General features: G+C 40.4%; 1 protein-coding gene across 2 annotated transcripts in view; it reads right to left on the bottom strand.

Moving 5' to 3' along the window:
- efl1 (elongation factor like GTPase 1) overlaps positions 1 to 24,918 on the bottom strand; it is an 81,289-nt gene that overhangs the window by 18,607 nt on the left and 37,764 nt on the right. For both annotated transcript variants that reach the window (XM_041933627.1, XM_041933619.1), the window contains exons 16-17: positions 12,334 to 12,465; positions 11,389 to 11,536 (exon numbers count right to left, since the gene is read on the bottom strand). In XM_041933627.1, coding sequence (XP_041789561.1) covers positions 11,389 to 11,536; positions 12,334 to 12,465 — 280 coding nt within the window. The remainder of the gene's footprint in view (positions 1 to 11,388; positions 11,537 to 12,333; positions 12,466 to 24,918) is intronic.

The raw sequence follows: 24,918 nt of genomic DNA, 5'->3' as shown, positions 1-24,918 counted from the left end.
TATGTTTAAAGGTGGTGCAGACAGGGCTGAGACAACATTACAAACACAGATACATACTGATATGTATATCTAGTAGCAACAGAAAATACACTGACATATTCTTTCTCTCTCTTACTCAGTTAATAATAATTTAAAATTCAGAAAACACTAATATGTTCCTTGAAGAACAACCTTGTACAACCCCGATTGTGTAAACATAAATAAAACAGAATGTGATAACTTGCTAAACCGACACTCAACTGAGTGCTCCAAAAACACCTGTTTAGATCATTCCACAGGTAAACAGGTTGATTGGTAACAGGTGATAGTATCATGATTGGGTATGAAAGGAGCATCCTGGAAAGGCTCAGTGGTTCAGAAGCAAGGATGGAGGGAGGTTCAACACTTTGTGAACATGTGATTGTAGAAAGGAGATTACTACATGGGCTCAGGAAGACTTCGGAAATCTGTTGTCGGTAAACACGGTTCGATTGCAAATGATTGCATTCTGTATTAATTTATGTTTTACACAGTGCCCCAACTTTTTTGGAATCAGGGTTGTTGCCACTTAATCCCTACACCAATAACTGTACTTTTGTTATTAACTGATAACCCATTGGTCTTTAGAATAACCTGTCACTATGGTATGTTGTCTTCCATCATTCTGATTCAACAGGAAAAAAAAGGGAATAAAGAAACCATTCCATAGAGCTCAGAAACAACGTCTGCATGTTTCTTTGAAGCTGCATGAACCAATATTTGTATGGACTGTGGATTGAATGAGTATATGCAATGTTGTTTGATCAATCCACAAAGAATAATCACCAGCTCTGAAGATTCTCCTTCTAATAATGTGGAACCTTTATACAATAGCTGCAAGCTAGGGATGAGAAGCGATGGCTTCGATATTTGTAAAAGCGTTTTTAATACTGCTTCTTCAATCAGTAGTGAAGAAATTTTCAGCTTCAGAGAATGATAGAAACAACTGGACCTGCTTATCATGTGTGCAACCACGTGAACTCTATGAACTACTATGAACCACAGAGAGCACAAACAAATGAACAGCAGTCTTCAGTTTATCATAAACACAATGACAGCAAAAGACAAGTAGACATTCTGTGGACTGAAAAAAAATTCAATCAATTGCATTATTTAGCACTGCTTAATATGGAAGCCTCTGAATACTTGGCACCTGACCCAGTTCTGGTGACAGTGGGTGTGTGTGTGTGTGTGTGTGTGTGTGTGTGTGTGTGTGTGTGTGTGTGTGTGTGTGTGTGTGTGTGTGAGTGAGAGAGAGAGAGAGAGAGAGAGAGAGAGAGAGAGAGAGAGAGAGATAAACCCCTCAGACTGCTGGAGCTGTGATGTCACTGTCTCGTGCTCACTCGAGTGGCTGAGCGGTGCTGACCTCATTCTGACTGTGACACGCTGCAGGTCAGACCGCTCGCCAGCAATGTCACAAAGGGCTCAGACTGCCATCGGCCAGCCGACATGCCAACCAGTCGCCTAAGCAGCCAGTGAGCCAGCCAGTCAGACAGCCAGCCAAGACAGTCAGACAGCCAATCAGCTAAAAAAAAACCCGAAACATTTAATGGGCCATCAAGTCACATCACCAGCCAACAAGACAACAACCAATCAACAAGCCAGTGATCTAGTCATCCAGCTAGCCATCAAACCAACCAATCAGGAAGCCACCCTGTGAGATAAGTAGCCAGCCAGTAGGCCAACCCCTGTCCTCCTTTGCCGTCTCTGTCCAGAGCTGTCTGGCCTGGCTCTAAACATAGCAGCAGCATTACACATGGCCTCCTTTCTTCAGCTGGAATCCCACAAATTCAGTGCAACAGGCAGCAGAGTGAAATCCTCATCCATTTTACTAACACTGACATGACAGACAGGAGCTTACTCCTAAATCAAGCCTCAGACAGCAAAGACAACCAATTAGCTGCAGGAACACTGCTCCTCCAATCAATTCCACATTAGTTTTATTTGCATGCTATTTTCATCTGTCGCTTATCTATTGAATGACCAGAAAGATACGCCCCCTGCATACTGTAAAGCAATCAAATACAACAGCCCTCTGGTAACTTACCTTTGTGATTTTTTATTACAACACTGTGTCAGAGATAACATGTATATGGCAAGTTTATATTCATCCATATATTTAAAAGCAGGTCAAAATATTCTAAACACCTTTCTGTATGATTCACACCAGCAAAAGAAAAGACAGAGCTATTGTATTTATCTATATCATGGTCTGGGTGAATACTCAATTCTGATTAGCTGCAGGGTGTCCATTAATTCCTGATAATGGACACCTACTAAGAAGTTCCACTGAAAGTGTCTGTTCACTGTTCTTAATTAGCACACAGCACTCTTAAATACTCAATGCTGATTGGTGAATCGCCAAACTTCAGCAGTGTTTATTTTTTTACAGACCGCCTGCTGAAGAATTCCTAACAATCACAGACTAAAGGGCCAATCTGTTAATGTACCAAGCTCAATAACAAATCATCAGCTGATTTGAGTGACAAAATATGGAGCATTTTGCAGACATTAATTTCAATTTGTTTGGAGAGGACAAAACACTTGATGTGTGAATGACATGTCCCCAGCCAAAAAAAAAAGAAAAGTAAAGATCAACGCTGGACAGACAGGAGAAGAGATATTAAGGCACAAGAGACTTGAGGACACAGAGAGTGACCAGACTGAAGCAGACAGACACTAAAAAACAATGAAACACAGCATGAGCGATCAACATGCTAAAAGACTGCTGAGTGGAGACAAAACTGGAGACACATTTTTAATGTCTGACGCTGAACGCAGAAATCAGCTGCTGCGGGACTTTTATCCATCAGTACAAAATAACAGAACCCAAACTCTGTCTCCAGCTACGTCTCTCTCAGGACTGGGATGTCCCGTCACTTCTCCACATTGGACATGATTTCTCTGAATAACTGTAAAGAAATACGTTATCCTGCCTTCCGGCCTGCGCACAGTGGGAGGCGGTTGCTAGGCAACGTATGTGTTTACTTTCAGAGCCGCTGCGCAGTGAGAGCGGCGACAGATAAGGTAGGCTCAGTTTAGTTAACCCCAGGAGAATTAACCCAAACAGAAGATAAAAAGACGGGATCAACACACACACAAAGGACAAAAACAAAATGGGCTGTTAATACACTGCAAGACTTCATTGCACAAAAACTTCACCACATATGCCCTGAATGAGACCCTGCAGAGGTTTCATGACACAGTCCAGCCCACCAAGGCAGGAGGGATGTTACCAGCAGAAGGAGTCTGAAGGCCTTCATTTAACTGAATTTAATGTCATGACTGACACAAAGATTCAAGACGTGCAATACAATGTTCATGGCTAAATTTAAACATGACGCAGAAAAAGTGGTAAAGATGGTGGTCCCATCACTTAACCGCCCCATTATAGCTCTTCTTCCTTCACACAATGTGTAGCCTTAGTTACTGATTGTATAACTGGCTGCAACCTGAATAAATCAGATGTAAATATTACACAGGCTGTTTTTCATTCATTGGTCTTTGGCTGCAACTGATCACTAAATCCCTCCCCTAAACAGCTATTGCCCATTCATAGCTTCCCAACTGTAACTAGGCACAGCAGGCATGCAGTTCCTATTGTGAACGAAGGTGTCACCAACACAATATGAGAATATCAGTCACAGGAAGGGCTCTGCAACAGAGCTGCCCAGCTGGGTGATGTGATGAGTACCATGGTGAAAGCTGCTAAGATAAGCCTTCATAGATTTATTTAGCCTTCAGTGACTGCTGATCTCATTTGATCATGAGCACTTAATCGCAAGAAGTTTCTGGCTTTCCAGTCAGAAATTGATTGGCAATACAGGCTAATAATTACCATTCATACATGCGCTGGCTCAGACACAGGACAGTTTTGGAGAGGTTTTATTCCCTGTGATCTGGAATTGACAGTTCTAAGTCACTGCCTCATTGAACTGAGCAACCCAAGTAGTTGGCAGACCATCCTTTTTTAATTGATCTCAGTGGCCACATGAACACAGTGATAAAAACGCTTGCAAGGAAAAGACGGGCTTGTGTCACAAACACATGAAATCATTTATTGCACAGGTTCAACTTCTTGAGAGGTACATCAGTGACGGCAGTGACGGGCACTTCCTGACTCATCTCCAGTGTCCCAAATGCCAACATTTCTGTGAAAATGAGGAAATGTGTGACAGAGTACAAGAGGACATGCAGTTGGAGCTTATTAACATGGAACTGGATGGTACTTTCCAAGTTTTCCAATATTACCAAGATATATCAATATCAAGATAAAGCACCCAACCAAAATGATGCTCAGATTATCTGGCTCGACTTACACGTTCTCTTATGACAGTGAATAACAGCAGACTGAAGTCCAAAATAACTAACAGTCACCTCTGTGATGTACTTTGAAGACTCATGGTGCTAACATTAGCTTAATTAGCTAGCTAGCGACGATGATGATAAAATTAGCCAGCAACACTTGTCATTTCAGCTGACAACATGGACAGTCATCAGCAAGAAATGAGACACAACTTCTGTCTACCTCCATCTGATGTTTAGCTTTGATTTAGATTCCTGTAAGAGAGCACAGTCTGAGTCTTATAGCTGACTTTATATAAGCATGTTTGTCTGTGTGTGCAGAAGTACACAAACACCAGCCATTTGTACAGAGATGTGTTTGACCTTGTTCTGCCCACACCTGTCTGCTACAGGTCCTCTGTCTCATTACTTTTTTTTCCTTTCTGCACTCTCCTGCTCTAGTCTTGTAGACTTTAAAGTGTTTCATTGAGGCTGCCTTTTCCTCGCTGAAATGTGCTTGATTTCAACCCGATGAAATTAGTACTTGTATCTTCTTTCTTTGCTTTATGCCAAACTGCTCACAGAAGCTTTAATAGTTACTATGTAGGAAAAAAAAGTGTTGTTTCAGTGTTTCTGAGCTAAATCTTTCATTGTATCCGTATGATGGGAGTGAAAAGAGTCAATTTAAAAAAAAAATCAAAATACCATACGCATGTGCATTTGGTCGTGTACTTTTAGTACAGGTGTGTGCACCTGTGCAAGTGGTAGCTACTTGAAATGCCCTACTATACCTACATACATTCATCTGTCTCTCTTAAGTGCTTGCAATTTTTTGAACATAAAACACCGAACACAGATGCGCACACACACACACACACACACCTATTCCTAAACTTCCTATGCAGGCTGTATATAGATTTTTTTTTAGTTATTCAAAAAGACATATGATTCTGGATCAAATCTCTTTCACAAAGACTGTCAATACAATACTGCCTCACTGTGACTGACAGCCTATGGCTACATTAAACATTAAAAAAAAACATAGTGACAAGCAATCATATCCATACAGCTCCATGGAACACAGGGTTCATTTAACGGTTTTCAAAGGACAGATCAAGCACTCAGTTTGAGTCCCACAGGGTATATGGGAAACATTGTGTTTAGAGAACCTCTCTGTCTGACTTAGCTGTAAGCAACCTAGTGTTGATCTAGGTAATGGCTGCCTTCAGTATCAGTTCAGTTTAGTATTTAACTTGTTTGGTCAATAACTACACCCTGAAAATAAGTTAAATATTCATCCACAACAGACTTTGCATAGTGTTGTAAAGTGATGTTGTCCTGATGATGGGGACATCAGACCAGAAATTGCTCATATGTGTATTTCTGGAGGGCAATTACAAGCGATCTATTCTGTCATTTAATTCGGAGCGTCTACTGGCATTGACTCAAGTAAGAATAAGTCAACCGATGTAGTTTGATCTAATTCTGTATCGTGTATGCGCTAGGTTGAAAAAGTCAGTCAGCTGTTGTAAGTTGTAAGTCAAAGTTTGTAAGAAGCAACTTTGCTAATTTTATATATACACACACTCACAGCCTGACGAAAGAAGCTGCTCTGCAGTCTGGTGGTACAGCAGGTACTTATGTATCACTGCCAGACAGCAACAGGGTGAACACAATGTGGCTGGGCTGGTTATTGTCTTTCAGTATTCTTTGGACTCTGCACAGACACCTCACCTCAGTGATATCACTGAGGCTCAGCAGATGGGTACCAATGATGTTCTGGCTGGTTTTAATCACCCTCTGCAGAGCCCTCCTGTCCTGGGCCATGCACATACCAAACCAGTTTGGATGTGATGGGAGTTTTGTCCTCAAGGCAGAATATGATAACACATTTAACTGAAGTTGGTGCATTGCTGAGGGGATGCCAGTGTTCGAAAATAATTGTTAAATTGAATGAATAAAAAGAACAATGTCCTGTTTGTACATGATTTAACCAAAAAGTCCTCACATCTAAACGACAGAATAGTTTGTCAGTGCCTGACAACACATGTGACCTCTACAAAAACAACTGATCTGCCATCTCTATGGTTACGTTTGGTTCAGATGGGGAAAAATGGTGTTGATGTGAGACAGGGTGTGAGACAGGGTGTGAGACAGGGTGTGAACAGTGGTCTCTTGTGTCAGTTAGTTGTTAGCATTGTAACAACAAGCTACTTCCACCACAGCTTTTTGAAAAAGAACTCAGTCATCATTTGTGTACTAATAAAAAGTCACCACCCCCACCAGATTTTCAAAATGTACAAGAACATGAATTCAAATGTAAACTATCTGGGCTGACACTCATAGCACAGCTGCAGCTCTACACACATTGCATGAGAATGTTAGTCCTGACTACCTACTCACTTACCAAATTGACAGTGTGTCATGGTGTGGAGAAGGCACTTTTGAAGGAGATGAAAGCTGTGGTTGTGACATACAATATATGGTAATGGATTCTACCACTCCATATACAGGTGCACTGCATAAAAAGAGCCCTGTGCTTCACCTAGTAAGTCGTCCTTTTTTTAAACCAGTTTCTGGGCAAAAACCGCCACCATGTTTGCAACACATGTTTTCCTGCTCAAAGGTATATACACAGTGTTTCACTGGAATCAGTACCTGGGCCACTCTTGTTTTGTATTGTGTGTTGCCCCTGGGTCACATCATCAAAAAACACAACATAATGTATCACTGCTATGCTGATGACACACATCTATCTTCCATCAAAATCACTGACTGGTTTTCCTCTTTGGCAAGTAGGCTAGCCTTTCCAATCCTGTTTTGGTTACACTGTATGATCTCTGGTTAAAATTACTAACCTCAACTTAACTGTCATATTAACACTATAACCTGTGTTTGTGTGTGTGTTGTGAATGTACTTTTCATGTAATATTGTTTGTTTTCTTTTCTGCTGTTCTTTTTACTGATTTGTGTGTACAGAGCCTCTCTGGGTGGTGTGATCTTCAAATAAACTGAAGTTAAAGTTGAAGTTGAGGAGAAGTCTAGCAAGAATGCATTCTAATTGCTCAAACTGCCACAGGACAAGGAGGTTGGTGGCCAGCATTACAAATACAAAGTGTGCTATGATCAATGAGGTGCCCAATAAGCCAGCGAGCACTGTAACAGCTTGAAGGTTCCTTTGCAGGGCTAAGAGAACTTGCAAGGAGTGCATCCATCTCTGTGCTCTCTGGCTTGTATGGTAGAGTGGCTAGATTGAAGTCACTCCTGCATAAAAGTCACATTAGAGGCCATCTCAAGCTTGCCAAACAGATCTGAAAACAGTCTCAAAGCAGGAGGAAAAGGGGTCTCTGAGGTGAGACAAAAATTCAGCTTTCTAGCCTGAATGCCAGGCACTAGGTCTGTTGAAGACAGGGCACCACTCATCACTGTAGGAATGACGTCCATCTAATGAAGCACAGTAAGGTAGGATCTGGGAAACAGGCCAATGAGTGGAGCCAAACAGAGAGAGATCCTTGAGAAAAGCCTGCTCCACTTAATCATTTGCTCTCAGTTAATTTGTCTTTCTGTGTTTTTGCTCATTTCCAGATCTGTTTTGGTTTAATCAATCTACACTGCCTCTTCATTGCATTTACAGGTGGGGTTTTTTGTGCTTTTGGTGAATAAGCACTTTCAATCAAATCCAATCAGTCAGGCTCCAAAATAACGACAGCAGAAAGAAGTGCACCACACTGACTGACTGACGGACTGAATAGCTGAGTGATGAAGTTATACATTGGTGCGGCCAGTTGAGTGCTGGAATTTCCCCACTGGCCTCGCTCTTTCAAAAGGTGCGAACTGTTTTCTATTACATCCTCAGAAGTGATTCGTGGATTCCCTCAGAGTTGAAGAAATTTGGCTTCAATTTTGGCCTGTTGAGCTGCTTCCTTCTGTTGAACGAAAGAGGCTGGCTTTATTCATAATGTGTTGTGATGGTTTCAGCAGCAATGCCTTGGGAGTGGCTGCTCTGACTTTCCTATGGGCTGATTTCTATTGATAGCTGGATGAATGAAGACACATCTTTCCAGAGCAACTGTCTTCATGAATAAATAGATGCTATCAATACAGTGAATACATGCTTTTCAAATGCCAACATCCGGCTAAGCAAACAACATATAAAAGCTGATCATATACTGTACAGGCAATCTTGTGGCATAAAAAGGATATTGGTTACCATTTACAAAATGTGATAACCTCAACCTCAAAGTCATTGAATAGCGTCACAAAAGTTACATAAAACATGGGCCACAGTACTTTGATTGATTACACACATGACAGATGCATTCTCCTTTAATCAATACTCTGGGTTTTACAATGGTAACATATGCAGAATAGGTTTGGATGAAGGTCAGGCTGAAAGGCTGAGGAGGTCAGGGGACTCTGAGGGGGATTAACACTGTTTGAGTCCACCCACCACAACCAATAGCTTTTTATAATATTAACTGGGAACAGAGCCATGGAGAAAAGGTCGTCACTTGCCTTTAATCTCCCCTATGCACTATATACCCACTGTCTACAGTGGGTCTTGTTTGCATATTGGTGAGATTAGGAAAGCTGTATCTTTGGTGTATTCAGTGTAGAGCATGTGGTTGACTAGAGATATATCCAGTCAGCTGAAATTACGGAGAAAATAAGGTTGTGTAGTTACCATTCATCTACGTATGCCAGAAAACCATTTAACCCCTCATCCATGCCCAGACATGTGTGCCTATTAAACATGTCGAACCAAACATTTTCAGGTCATAGGGAGTCAGTTCCTGAGACTTTCTTTCAGTAATTCAAAGGAATTGTTGAGCCTCTGAACCCCACAGCCCCCTAATGGGTTTGAAAGGCATGTCTTAAAAAACCATCTACATAATACATCTGCGTAAGATGTGTCATCAACATAACTTTATTCTACATGTCTCAATCAGAATTTCTCCAAAAACAAACTGTTCACACTAATCAGATCCTATGAAAAATATAGCTTTTAAAGGCTGCAACAATATCCATATTTAAATATATGTAGCACGTGGAGCCCCCATTTTTAATTTTTTTTTGTAAAATAAAGAAATACAACTTTTTTCACTTTTTATGATTGATGTCATTACATTGATGTTATACTGCACAAAAGACATTTTTAAGTTCTGCCTAATTCTGTGTCTTATGTTTCCATAGAAGTACAGGACTTGAGGAGCGAAAAACACCCAGAAACTTCATGACTGGTCTTCTTTGTAAATGCACCAAAATCCACCACATCTAAAGCTTATGAACTGTGTTTGCTGAATTCATATAAAAACCAAAGTGTAGACACAACACATTGTGGTTTTTATGGGGGGTTATGTGACGGATGACTTCTTGGCCAGGTGAAGTCAACATCTATCCATCTATCTATCCATCCATCCATCCATCCATCCATCCATCCATCCATCCATCCATATCAAGCATCTCCATCAGTATATTTTTGGTGAATGCCTGCAAAGCCTACTGTCTGTGTCAAACCGTGAGCCCTGTACTAAGTATCTAACTGTACTGGGAGCTGACTGTATCCTTACGCCCTGACTTCATCATGTTAGACGGGCTTCCTCAATCGCATGACAATGTTTTCAATCTTTTGTCAAGTTTTTGTTCTTTACTCCAGTCAACCATACTGTAACTGGGACAACAGATCATATAGTAGGTCCACAATTTCCCACTGACAAGTCTTTATCAGGAATCAATCAGTAGAATAAAAAAAGCACATTTCTTAAAAGACCAAATTTGTCTGTGCCAGCCGTTCATTTGTATTTACTGGGAAATGTCTTCTGCTAAAGTTATAGGCAAGGCAGATTTTTTACACAAGGGTCTCAAATGAAGCTCCAGATCTGCTTTGGAAACAACAAGAAACCTGTTTCTCAACTTGGCCTTACTGTAGCTGAATCTGCATGGTCACAGGAGAACACAGCAGTCACATCAGGACAAAACCAAATTTTCCTTTGAGCAAATTCTCTAACAATCTATCTGCCTGCGCTGTTCTTCTGAGGCGCCCGGCAGCGTCCAGACAGAGAGAGGCAGCAGTCAATATGTAATAATGGGCAGATAATAATGGTGCTGAAATTGGAAACAGATCAGCTTCTCTCTCTATCTCTAACTTGAATCACTCATTATATGAACACACGCTGTATTCAACCTGCACTACATAACTGAACGTACACAGTCACTACACAGCACAGAAGCGAGACAAACACACAGAAACATCAATGTGACTAAGACAGGGAACGCCACCAGACAAAGTCTATTACTGAGTGTAATGTGCAGAACAAACTCTTTTACTTTCTCTGTGTGAAAATCTGAAGTTTTCAAATCATAGATGACAAAGAAAGGCATTAAAACATGAGTCTTCCAGGTAAAACACAGGACTCGTGGAGAACCGAAAAAACAAGGAAAGAATGTACTTAGGAATGTACTGAACAGCCAAATCTGATTCAACTGGCAAAATTCTGAGTTGGGTGCAGCCCTAGTCACAACAACGAGACATACTAATGTACAAAATTCAAATAAACAAAAGTAGTTTATTTCTAGGGTTTGAACATGGCATGCCCCCTGCTGGACGGTATAGAATCATTGGTCATGATTGACATAAATGACCACATGAGTTTATTTACCAATATCAAGTTTGTAGCCTTGATTGTTGAAATGAAATCTGTGCTGCAATTATTGGTCTGTTGCAATGAAAGCAGCATGTTGCGATAATTAAGGCTCTGATCACATGATTGGTGGATTTTCTTTTGACAGCAAAGTTTCTTTTGTGCATCCCCTGGACACAACAGTACTGAGTTTACTGTGTCCTTTTGGATTTTGTATGCATCAGAGATGCAGGACGTATAACAGACGCCTCACCGGTAGTATCAACAGCAGTATAGGTGATTCATCTATACTGCTTCACAAATTCACCCATATTTGTCCATTTCCAACCCCGGCTATGAATACAGGAATGAAAATGGAAAACAAGGAAAGCAGACACCACACAAGGTGCACAGTCATGATTCTGTTGTGCTCGGTGAAACTCTCTGTATAAAATGACAAACTGACCGGTCTCTGAGGTCGTCCAGGCAGCGCTGGAGATGAACTTCACCAGCAGTAACCAGAACATGTTCTCCTGTTTCCTGGATCAGAACCTCAGCACAGGGATCTGCCTGGTTCAACAGGCGCATCCCACGCACCAGCTTTGGCATCTCACCTAACACACAGACAAATAAGGTGGAAACCAATTCATTGATTTTTCAGTGCTGGGTTACTTTACACTATTACTATAGTATATATACAGTCATGCCTTATAATAACCACAGAAGTACAACTGTTGTTATCACACTATCACTACTACAGCCTCAACAGAACCTGGTCTGTGGCAATGTTAGCTTACCTTAGAATGGCTTTTGACAGGAATTTTGCTGGTAAGCTTTATCAGATGTGTTTTTCTTACTCGCATGACTTAACACAACACATATCATGACATATTTCAGCTGTGTCTCAGGGCCCTCACAAATTCAAACTAATCCATTATCAAAGGATAAGGTTGGTGATGTTCTACATTTTTTCCCCACAGTCAGGGTAGGGAAGTCAGCGAGTACTGAGAGATGGACTAATGCGTTTTCTCTTCTGACTGTGAACACAGGATCTCTTTGCACTTGATTACCACTGGAGTACTGACCCTGTCCTCTCTTTCTAAATGTCTGCTGGTACATCAAGAGCACATTTTGTTTGTATTGCTTTACGCTAAAATCACTTGTGTCTTATTGTTTCAAGTTGCATTGTGACTCCACTGTCTACACACTTGCTGTGTATTTCCTAAAGGTCAAATGAAACTTAAGCACGTGAAACAATAACTGCTGCACAGGAGACCATAACAAGTGTCATATGGACATATTATGAAAGATATTTACTTCTTCAAATAAATGTTATTGTCAGTGTGGTGATGAATGTTGATGTATATGTAAAATTCAATTTGTGTGTGCGCGTGTGCTTTCCAAGACCTACTTGGATGTTTGGGTTCTACGGCAACTCGTACGATGGGGGTGGCCTCAAAGTTGAGCGGGATGAAGGGTGAGCAGGCGGGGGAGGTTGACAAGGTGGCCGACTTCAAGACGCACTCCTCCAGACCTCCGATACCTAACAGGAGAGGTTAGGAGAAGGACAACAACGGATAACAATTAACAACACTGCAGCAGGGTTAGGGTTTGACCAGGGTTGGGAAAAACTTAATGAAAAGAGCAATAAAACAACAATTAAAGAATAGTTTTTTGTTTTCGCTGGAAAATTCTGCTAATTTGATGGGTAGCACATCTGTATTCTCTGATGAAGTTTATGCAGGCAGTCGTGACACTAAGACTTTTTCACAATCACATGTGATTCTGTTTGTTTGGGGTGTTTCTTGCCATTCAGTCATATGGTGCTAAAAAGCTGAAATAGAGGGTCTTGCTCTAAGCCAGTGGCCATTCAGACGTACACATCCAACACCTTCACCCACAGACAGTCAACCTGTATTTCAAAAATAGTTTTCTCTTTGTTTTGTATTCATCTGAATGTCTAACCAATCATGATTTTGCTATTAAATTGATTAAATATGATCACTGTGTTGTTCCTGAAGAATTAATGTATGCACTATGTATCTCTCTTGCTAAACCATTCTCGTATCTGTTTTACCTGCCTCGTCCTTTAGGACCCCAACAGAAATGAAGCTTATGGCTTTTTGTGTTATTCTCACTATAGTTATTTTTGTGTTATGGCTTGCTTTTACACATGCTGGAATTTCACATAAGAAAGCAATCAATCCATCAGACGGTTCAGTGGAACAACATTGATGATATTTCTGTAAGATATTATTCCCACCAATAAGATCCTGCTTCCTAGGCAGTTAGATCTGCTGCTGGGTAACAGCTATGCTGATTTTCAGGGACCTACTGTGAGATTTATGTGGGTAATGTCACTCAAAAAACAGAAAAAGGAAACAAATAAATATATTATGTGAGAACATCCTGAGATTTACTTGGAAAGGGATGAGAGCCATCAACAAGAAAGAGAGTGAGGCTTCTGTTCACAGATTCTTCTCCAGCCTTTAACACCATCCACCAGCTCCACACTGGTGCAGATAAGCTCCTCTCACATATCAAGCTAAATCTGAATGCTGTAGGCAGAGTACTGGACTTGTATGTTTACAGATCTCAGTGTGTTTCCACTGTTCTTTTCACAGCTTTGTACACGAAGAGCAATGCACGTAAACTCGACAAAAACACAAACCCCACACTCGTTTCTGCTCCCATTTTTTAGTGCACAGATTTTCCTGTGCATACAAAAGATTTCTCTTAAAATCTGTGACCACCAAGATAATCCATCCACCTGACAGGTGTGGCCTATCAAGATGCTGATTAAACAGGATGATTATTGCACAGGTGTGCCTTGGGCTGGTTATTACAATAAACAGTCCACCAGAACTGTTGTCCATGAACTGAACGTTCATTTCACTACCATAAGATGTGTGCTATGTAGTTAAGGAAATCTGGCAGTACATCCAACCGGCCTCACAACTGCAGACCAACGTGTCAATATGTCAATGCAGAACCTCCACATCCAGCTCCTTTACCTGCAAGATCGCCCAACAGTTTGTACATACATGGAACAACATCCAAATGTCTAAAGTGAAAAATGCAAATACTTTTAAATACATATATGTGTGGATTCTTCTACATTTATTTAAAACATGGAATATATGTGTGTGCATCAAAAATATGTATGGGGATTTGTCTTACATTTATAAACAATAACTATTTTTATGTGAATTGGAAAATATTTATGTGGAAAGAGTCATTTATAAATATAAATCCTGAAATACATACTGAGGCTGACTGACTCCATACAAATCAGACAGTAACAGTAAGACAAAATAAAGACTTTGGCACAAGCATCCAGCTCTCAGGTTTCAAATGCTGAGTCACTTCAATCATCAGCCTTCAGAGACTTAACGTACTTCGACTCACAATGTGTTTATTAACACCTGTAAATTGACAAGTAATTTTCTGAAATGACTTGACATTTCTCTTTGACTTATCTCAAAAGACTCGTGACTTGCCTTGGACTCGTCTCTCATGGAGTGAGTTCAATGTGTTTCAGTAATGCATTTTCTATTGATAATGCACTCTGTACACCCTGCTGCCAGTTTATTAGGTACAACTAATGCTATGCAGTTCCAGGTGTTTCTGTTATTCTGGTATTTCAGTTATATATAACAAAAACTGAACATTGTAACCTTCATGAAGGTAAAAAATCCACTACAGTCCCAGTTCCCTAAAGGCACCCGACTGAGTGACACTCCGGTGTTCAACAGAGGATGCAGAATGGACTAAAAGCTCACATTCTACTGAGCAACGGGCACAGCTGTTGAGTTCCTTTCTGCCAGTTAACATGAAGCAAGAGGAGTTCAGTGAATGCTACATACACATGAAGTGTGTTTAACATTAAATATTGAGAGGAACAAATCTGTAAGCTAGTGAAGAGATCTGGTAATGTGTATGGTCAATTTCTGTCTGATCGGTTTAAATCATACAAACGTCGCGCCGAATTGTACGCTGGTAAGAACAGAGAATACATTTTAAAACTTCACACAAATCCATTAACAGTCCTTTCACAGTGCAACGATGAGATTAATGTTCCGGAGAAAGAAGTATTAGACAAGTATGTGTGGGAGGGACTCAGAACCAGGTCCTATACTACTCAGAGCATGTGTACAAAGCTCTCAGGTTAATACTGCCATACACTGAGCACTGTTAGAAAACAAGGGACAATTCATTAAGAGCTGAAGTGCTGCTCTGCTCTGTTCTGTGGACGACAACAACAGAAAATGTAATTAAGATCACAAGAGAGGACCACATGTATGGAGAGTGACATGAATGCTGTGCAGGTAATTACTCTGTACTATGAAATGGGACCATTGATTTTGGCTAAACGCATTTGATATTATCTTTTGAAAAGCCTGAGATCACAAGTGAAAACCCTTTTGTGAATTCCTCCATTGTGAGATCAATAAAGTCTTATCTAATCTTACAATTTTTTCTCTATACTAACATAAAAGAAATGTAAGAATTGAGACATGCGACAGTGTGTTTCCCACCGGTTGACAGTAAAGAGCATTTCACAGCAGCAGTTTGTCACGTGACACTCTCTATTAAACACACATGCTGGCGGGCTGAACGTCAACAAAAAAGGATACTGCTGTTGTCCTTTTCCCAGCAGTAAATTTAATCACATTCTCTTCCAAGATTAACACACCCTGGCTGCTACACCTTGACCATGCCGTTTGACAAACCTAGTGTGTGCCATTTGTGCCAAGAGTGGCGCATCAAACGTCATGCGGCGAGAGAATTACATCACATATTGTTTTCGGGGGGTGGAGTCATCTGCTGGCTGGAGGTATCAATATCTTACACTATCTCCCACAGCCTGTGGGGCCACAGTGCTATAAAAGGAACAAACTCTTGACAAAGGAAGTCACTTTTCCATTAAGCATCAAAAAATGACACCAATAACAAAGGGGTGTTTCCACAATTTCTTAAGCAAAGAAAGAAAGAAATATTGTCAGGGAGACAACAGCAGCACTCGAGATAAAAGAAGAAAGAGACGCGGTGCTGCAGAGTCCAGGAACTATTAAGCTGCAAGGGGCTTGACTCCAAGTCACTGGTCTGAGACAGTCTTTGCAGCTTAACAAAGCAATGGATCAAACATAGCCAACAGGAGATTTTCTAAAAAACACTGGCCAAGACTTGTCAGGTGAGCCTAATCCCAAACTGAGCCATTACCCAAAATAGGGCCACAAATGCACTGATTGGTCACTGAGCCTGGATCTTTCCATCCATCCCTGATATTCAAAAAAGCATTGGCAGATCAAAATGTGGAAATGCTAGAAATGATGAGTTCATATCAATCATAACACCATCAAGAATTTAGCCAGGGCAGCTGCAGGCTGAGCTCAATTCAAAACAGCCTTTACCCAACACAGGGACGTAAGTCAAACTCTGGTCCACTGAGACATACGTTTTGGCACCCCCTACTGGCTATCAGAGACAGGCAACAGCAAAAGGTTGTGGTTAACCCTCATGTAGACATTTGGTGCCAATAAAAAGACAATGAAAGACACACACCAGCTTTTTGAGTTCCACCCAGGGTAGTCAAGGACAAAACAAATGAAAGTAATGGCCTGTTATGGCTGACTGTTTTTATAATTGACTCAAGAAAATTTCTTTTCCATTGACTTTCTTTTACTTTCATTTCCAAAACTCTTTCTCCCCTTTCCTCCTAATTTCTCTCTCCCTTGTTTTAACTCACTTCATCTCTCTTTCACCATCATACCTTTGTGACTCAATTGATCTCATAATATTACACAACTTTGCTTCAGCCTTGCCATCTAGAGATCTCTTTTGAAGCAAAAAAATATCATCTTTACTTGTTGTTAAGATTAGTTTGGCATCAAACAACACACAGTGATGGTCATTCTAACACTGAAACATTATCAATGTTTAACCTTGTTGTTCCTGCTAAGTCCAGAATGCTACCATTCTGATGAGTGGCTTCATTTACATGTTGGGTAAGCTCAAAGCTGTCCAGTGAATTCTCAAGCTCCACAGCTCTGGAGTCATTCTTTTTGTTGATATGAACATTCAGGTCTCCATTCAGGATTCAGGAGTAATCTACCAATTCTTACACCAAATATGGAAAGACTTATTTCCACCTTTGCTTGTCAGATACTCGACTCACATTATCTCACAAACATGCTCAGTCTTGGTTTTGAACAAAAATGTGTGGCTTAGTGTACAGAGCATAAAGAGAAGGACACACAAGGCCGAGAGCTGGCTGACTGCTAGAGCAGATGCAGGACATTGTTGGCCGCCTCCCATGTAACTTGACACTGTAATTACCCAAAGGTGACTCGATCCCTATTGGCCTTCCAAGCCAACAAAGAACAACATAACTGAAAGAGAGAGAAGGAGAAAAAAATGAACTCAGAGGACCTCGATCAACCCACAGCCACTGCTGCAGCCACACAACACACTCACATAGAGGCAGAGCTGCAGCTAAAACGACTCTCAGCAGGTCATAACAAAGCATCCTTTGAATGTGTGTCACTGGAAAACAAGCGTACACACACTCACTGGTTCCCACACATGCTTTAATCTGGTTGATTCGGAGAAAAGCGTGGCCAGAGGCAGATGTGCCATAACTCCTGCAGTAAAGGGATATTTCAATTAGTCAGAAACAAAACAGGTTTTTCAGGGACCATCACAAGTTTATTTACATTATTACCACATCTGAAGGCTAAATCACACTATGGGCCTCATTCACAAATGTTTCCTGATTTTTCTTGTAAATTTGCTCTGAAAAATGAACAAGAGAAAAGGCTACAAAACCGCCCATGCACCAACAGCTGCACTCTTCTTAAACATGTGAACATCTCAGTGAATTCACATTGTTCTCAAGTTTACGTAAGTGTTCCAGGCAAATCTTCCTATATGCAGTACAATAAGAGCAGAAATGCTTGGTGCCTACCTGTGGAAGATGATGTAACAAGCTTATTTTGGCTTCATATTAACATAATTAAGAGTTTATTAAACTTTTGAAGGAACCTGGACTCACATGTGTAACTGGTATCTACCTGGAAAGGTTGACAAGCAAGCACTTTTGATTGACCATACTGCTTGAATGCATATGAGCAAACACACACACACACACACACACACACACACACACACACACACACACACACACACCGAGGACCAAGCCTGGTTATGTCTGACTGCAGAGCTCAGGATGACTCAAGCCTGAAGATATTTCCTCCAACCACAAGCACAATTGGCTGTGACTCTGGTTATATAAAGATGATATTTTTTCCCATCCTCTTTATGTCCCCCCCGCATCCCCCCTCATCCTCCATTAAAACTGGCTTCCAACACACACAAAGGAATGAGGGAGAGGCGAGGTGATGAAAATGGAGAGGAGGTATGAAGTGAGGCAGAAAGAGATACAGGGGCATGTACAAGAAACTTGTCTTGAGCTCTTATGTGTGCTGTTTTCACTGTAACTTTATGGAAGTACAGTATATTGAGGCCAAACGATTTCAGAGAGCACGAAAGAAATTTCAGCACTACAGGCATGGATTTGTAAGAGCAGAATGAGATTTGTGCATGAGGGAGGACAGAATTGTGAGTGTAGCAGATGATTTAAGCATGTAAGAGGAATTGTGTAACTACCTTTGAGCAACAGGGATTCTCCCGTTAATAATGATAAAAGCTCTAACTGTGAGACGTGTCACCAGGTGAGGGGTCGTCCTGTTAGACCCAAAACACAAGCTATTATTCTTTTAACCACCAGATGGAGACAAAGAGTGGTATTTGGTGTCTGTATTATCTTAAAAATCAGAATCCATTGAAGCTAAACAATCTCAACCCAAAGACGATCTAGCCTCAGGAGACAACGGTTGATGTTCGGAGCTTCTGGAGTAGCTTCCGGATATCCAGGTAACTGATAATGGATATCCAGGCCAAGCCTTCCTCTTCTATGTGCCTGTCATTGTTTACAGTCCAATTAGTAACTTGAGACATTAGCAACTGCTAATTTAACACATGGAAATAAATTGATATCTGTATTTAAATAATAATATAAATAAAGAGCTCAATCTTCGTCAGACGACAGCCGATGGATTCCTAAACTGTATCGTATTGTATTGTATTGTGTTCGACAATGCGTGAGTCCACTACAAAGCACTTTGTAATCACTAACTATAATAACAACAATAACTACTGTACATACACTTTTTGTTATCAAAGTACCTCAGCAGTGTACTTCAGTCCAGAACTGCAGTAAATGTATTGTTTAACTCTCATCTCTGACAGAAGTTGGTAAACTGTAAATACTGGCGTAAAGTATCTGTAATATTAACTGCAAACTCAAAGTACTTTGAAAAAACAGGTTGTATCCCTCATAGACAGTGAGTTTACTATGTCCTCTTAGATTTAAACAAGTCACAGACGGAAGAAGCAAACCTTGTAACACCACTGTGAACCAGAATATCACAGAATCAGCCACGTTAATGTGTGATAGTGACTACAGGAACAGTATAAGATGACACATTCTGTGGTACTCTGTTCAGTTTGTCATTTCCTAAGCGATACATACATACATACATACATCACTTTCATGTCGGAGACGTCCCGGGCAAGATCTTTGCTCATCCCAAACACATTTTCTCTCCCCGCGGGGCGACGGGACACCATTAGTCTCAAGCCCTGCTACTCGATCTACAAACAGACAACAAATGAAAACTAAAATGCGTCTGCGATATCAAATTTTGTACCTTGCCTACAGATGCTGTACTCACATGCAGAGGTCTGGTTATAGAAATTAGATGTTAAATGACGTAAATGACATTCAATTTGTTGGCAAATTATCGGGAACTATTATGGCAGAAATTTTGACAATCAAGTTAATCTAATCATCCAATCGTCGGATTAACTTTGATTTTATAATGTGATTTTCTGAACCAGATGTAGGGTTTAATTTATTCCTTTTGGATTTTATGAATTATGTTACCAGAGAAAATAATTATCATGATAAAAATATGAATGAATGAGGCTCACTGACACTTGTGACAGGAATGCCGCCCTCAGAATTTTAGTGAGTCTGAAAATATTTTTGTGCATTCATCAATTAGTTATTGGATAATCGATTTTGATAATCTATTGATTGTTTCAGGTATTTTCTGAAATATATTCAATGTATTCTCACATGTCAGAGTCTGCTGATACATATACACATAAACACACGCTTACACATATATAAGAAAATTGTATACGATGTATGAAATGATATAGGATAGTAAATTACACAGTTTTTGGATTTCGGACTGATGGGTCTCTGGGAATTAAAAAAAATGTTTTTATTAGAATAATGAAAATGATTTTCAACTGCTACTACTCTATATTCAAACTGTTCAGTCAAAGATTGTATAACATGGACTTGGTCTCCAAAATGTCACCCATAGGTCTCTCAAGAGCCATAGTGAAGCTCAGTGACAGCTCTGGCCGTCACCACCTTGGCAGTGCCTGACTCTGGCAAACAGGCTAATACAAAATGGACAAAGAAGTGGAGCATGGGAGGAGCTTTTGAGTTGTAAAAAAATAATATGTAGAGTTGTTATAAACAGGGGAAATTAGCTATAGAGTCAAAAATCGTTTTGTGCATTAGGTTGTAAACGTGTTTGTTTCTGCTCTAAAGTTTGGCATTTTAATTTGGAGGTCTATGGGGATTGGCTCATTTTTGACACCAGCTTCAACTGGCCATTTGAGGAACTGCAGGTTTGGCACTTCCACATTGGCACAATGTTTCAGCTCCGGTGGTTGCCGCTTGGTTCACACAGGCTATTTTTGTAACACAACTACAAAAGGTAATTGAATGGGACAAGAGATGATTGGCTGTTGAAACTTTTACAAGTTTCTCCCACGTGACAACAGTGAATTACTATCTTGTAATGAGTGACAAGTATCCAATTATACAACAGTAACTCCAAGAAATTCTGAAAACACTTTGGAGGGGCGAGTGTTTATATGTGCTCCAAAGTACCAGAGCTCAGTCGTATGTATGATACTGCTCCAAGTATAAGCTGTCCTCAACTGAATCTATTTGATTCCCTCATTAGTGCTTGACAGAGATTCAGGCTAGGACTGGGACAAATGAGGAAGTGGGACTGGCTTTGTCCCCAATGCATGAATGTAGTCGAGGAAGTCAGACTGTCCTTCTCTGGAAGCACCATAGAGCCAGATGTATGGCATGAATTAGGCTCTATTTTTTGTCATCTTACAAAAAAAACATCTCGAGAGGTGCTGTAGCAGTGGAAAAACAGCAGACTGAAAAGCAATAAATACGATGTGGAGCTGGAGATTGTTAAATGTTCTGTGTGGATCGTGTTTTATTAAGTACAAGGCCAGAGCCTCGGAAATCTGCTCCTTTTTAACATCCTATGGAATTTCCCTTGCACTGGAAAGTCCCTCTAAAGCTTCAGAGAGCCAAGTGTGTGTGCGTGTGTGTGTGTGTGTGTGTGTGTGCAGTATTATGAATGCACTGACAGTAGTGGGGGAGCTGCACTCTTGGCCAAATAAGGTATATATTACTAGTGCTGGGCAATATGGCTGAACAATATCACAATAAATTTGAATACATCATGTGACACAATATATGCCATTTTGTGTTAACAAATGCATTTCTCAAATAAAAGAGACCAGTTTGCCATGTCATAAAAAAACTATTGTGGAACAGTTCGAAATAATTTAATAATTACAACATTTGCTTAAATATTGTGGAAAATTATGCTGAATTTGAATTTGGTAAGTGGCATCCCAAAAGTCAAATAAATTGAAAGACCAAAGTTCCTCTCCTTATAGCAGTCAATGCTAATCCTGCTGTGCAGATGACCAGAACATTACATTTTACTGAGATAAAAAAACTGACATAATGACTGGTCAGGTTTTATAAACCAGGATTTCACATTACTGCGTCTCCCCATTTGGTGAGAGTGCATGTGTGTGTGTCAGTGTGCAATGAGGAGATAAACTTGGCTGACAATCATCCAGATTTTTAAGTTTGGGCACCCTGGGTAAAAATGATCTAACTGTGAAAAGCTAAGCAATTTTTCTTTAATTTTTAAACAAGATCAATATTATATTTTCATCTCTTACAATTTCAAAATGAAAATAAAAAGTGCCCCAAGCAAAGGTCTGGGCACCCTGCATTATCAGTATTTACTCGTGCCAGTACTGTTACTTTGGCAAGTATCACTAGTTGTAAAGGCTTTTTGTATCCAGCTGAGAGTCCAGCTAATTCTTGTCTGGGGGATTTTGGAACATCCTTCCTGCAAAGGCTTCTGTGTTCTGTGAGACTGTTGGACTCTTCACTTTCATGCACTGCTCTTTTGAGGTTTGTCCACAGATTTTTCATGATGTTTAGGTCAGGGGACTGTGAAGGCCACGGCAAAACCTTTAGCTTGTGACTCTGGAGGTTGCCCATTCTCAGCATTTTCTTTCCACATGTGGTGCTTGTGTCCAGAATTTGTTTGCTTTTAATTGAATTCTTCCCTCTACCAGTGAAATGTTCCTCTGCCACTGACTGCAGCACAAGTCCAAAGCCAGATCCAACTCCATGCCTGACAGTTGGGGAGGTGTACTTGTCATGAAACATGGCACCCTTTTTTTGTAGTGATGAATAAATTATGTTGTCCTTACAAACCTATGTAGTGGACTGACTGCATTAGTCCATTAAATAATCACTGGGTTAGTGGGAGACACTAAAGCCCTTTTAGCTGGGTAGATGTAGTAATTATTTGTTGCTTGACAGAGACGTAACATTTTCATAGACAGCCCATAGTCAGGTGAGTTCACGTTTTACTTTTTGCCCTCCATAAAGAATGCCTGAGTGACCGAAATGTTCAGATCCTCTCTTCATAGCCGTCAAAGATGGTACTGTGAGCACTACTTCCACTAATGCCTTTAAGAAAAATGCAATGTGCATTTCTGACCACACATCAATAATATTCTGACAGTAAAGCAGAAAAACACAATATCCATACGTGCTTTTCCAACTTTCCAACTACGAACTCACCTGCCTGTGAGTGTGTGTGGACTGTGCTTAGGTAAGAGTGTTGAGTGGGCTCCATGATGGCACTCTGACAGGCTGTAACTATGTCTGTCTGAACACCTTCCTCATGAGTCATCCAAGGTGTGCTCACATTCACTGGAACATGTGTCTGTACGTGTGTGTTTGTGAGGCTGAGAGAGATGGTAAGGGGGCTGGTAGCCTGACATATGTCAACAGTGTGATGCATGCATGGACAATTACCAAAACAGCCCATACATTCAAACTGCAGTCAGAGCTGCTTTTTAAAAGCTGGGGGTATGACGAATGAACACAGAGACAAATGTTTTAGGGTCTAAATAATAACTTGAGCTCTGATAAATGACTCACCTGTAAACCAGCTACAGCTGAAGACATTTTTTGGTCACACTCTAAATGGAAGGCACAACCTTTTGGTCAGAACATGAACCAGACCAGTTGGTGTAGCTGAGTGTTTTTACATCTGCATCAAGTGAGAAGCCCTTTTTCAACTCCAATAATCTGCATCCTGGATACAAAGACTAAAATCAGATACATGTCAAATCCGGATATAAATTCATGCATTGAGCTATCCAGCCACACACAGGTGAGTGTGACCATTTGATAGTACTTTGTGGTCATGTGGCACCAGTCAGAGTACAAACTGAACAAAACATATAAAAACACTTATACAAGTAAAACACACAAATCAATTTCAATGTCGCTCATCTTGTATTGATGAGTGACAGGAGCATTTGATGGAGATGAGGAGAAAAAGTTCAATGTGCGGCGATGCAGCAACAAGCAAGGTCCCAACAGTTTCATTCCACACAATCAAATGTCTCTTGCAGTCATATAAGCAATATCAGTTTACTCAACAACAAAACGACTAAAATCTTAACTCCACGATTTACCAACAGTTTAACCAATAGTACAAATAATACCATGAACCAGTAAGTCATCATACAGTCGGTTTGTCTACGTTCAACGTACGGAGTCATTGCTAATGTCTGAGGTTTGCTGGGAGGGAGGATTGCAGTACTCCCCAGATGAACAACCAAGTCAGGACAAAACACATTTTCTGCAAAACTTTGAACTGTTAACTTTTAACTGTATCTGCAAATATTTGCAAGGTAATGGCAGAAATAATAGATGGTGAGAAGAAATATCATAAATGAAGAAAGTTGTTTGCGTCCTTTTACTATTCAGACCTACAATTAACACAGATTTGTAACTAGATGGTGAATCAGAAAACAAAATATAAAACTTGGGAGTGACATAGTTGAGGTTACTCTGTTATCTGTCTTCAATCTGGTATGAAACGCCAGTGATGTTTTGATGTATCACATTATTCTGATCGGCTGCATGGTCAAATCAGCAACTGATATCCAGTAAAGGGCCGTGTCAGCCAGTAAAAGACGTCCGTGAAGGCTGCTCTTGTGTATCCTCGCTCATGGCTCCTCAAAGCAGAAATAAGAGCTTTGAGAAGGCATTCAAGATGGTGGACCAGAATGATTTCTGGTTCGAGTGAGGCACAACTGTTTCCTGCTCCTTTTTAACATCACATATCTCAAAGTCTCGCAACGACTGTACTGATGACTTTAAGGAACCATTGCCATGGGAAATTCCATAGATTACAGGCTTACTATCTTAAACTTAATACTGGCTATAAAATCATATTTCATATCTAATCATTTGCCTGGATCTGTTTACATAGGGACTATGAGTTGGCTCTGTACACATGAGCTCAGGTAAAAGGTGGGGCTGGCTGCAATCTAAACCTGGATCCGACTGTGAAATACAAATGGTAGATTGTACAGGGGCAGACTATGTTTTAGCATGTATTAATGGTGCAATGTGTAAGATAAGGATAGTTATTGATAAAAATAACTACATTCATTGAGTTAACAATGATGGGGAACCATCCTGAGATGAGGG

This window comes from Chelmon rostratus, chromosome 1, assembly GCF_017976325.1.
Source record: "Chelmon rostratus isolate fCheRos1 chromosome 1, fCheRos1.pri, whole genome shotgun sequence".
NCBI classification, from domain to species: Eukaryota; Metazoa; Chordata; class Actinopteri; order Chaetodontiformes; family Chaetodontidae; genus Chelmon; species Chelmon rostratus.
Note: the sequence above shows the minus strand (reverse complement) of the source record. Positions and strands in the feature narration are given on the sequence as shown.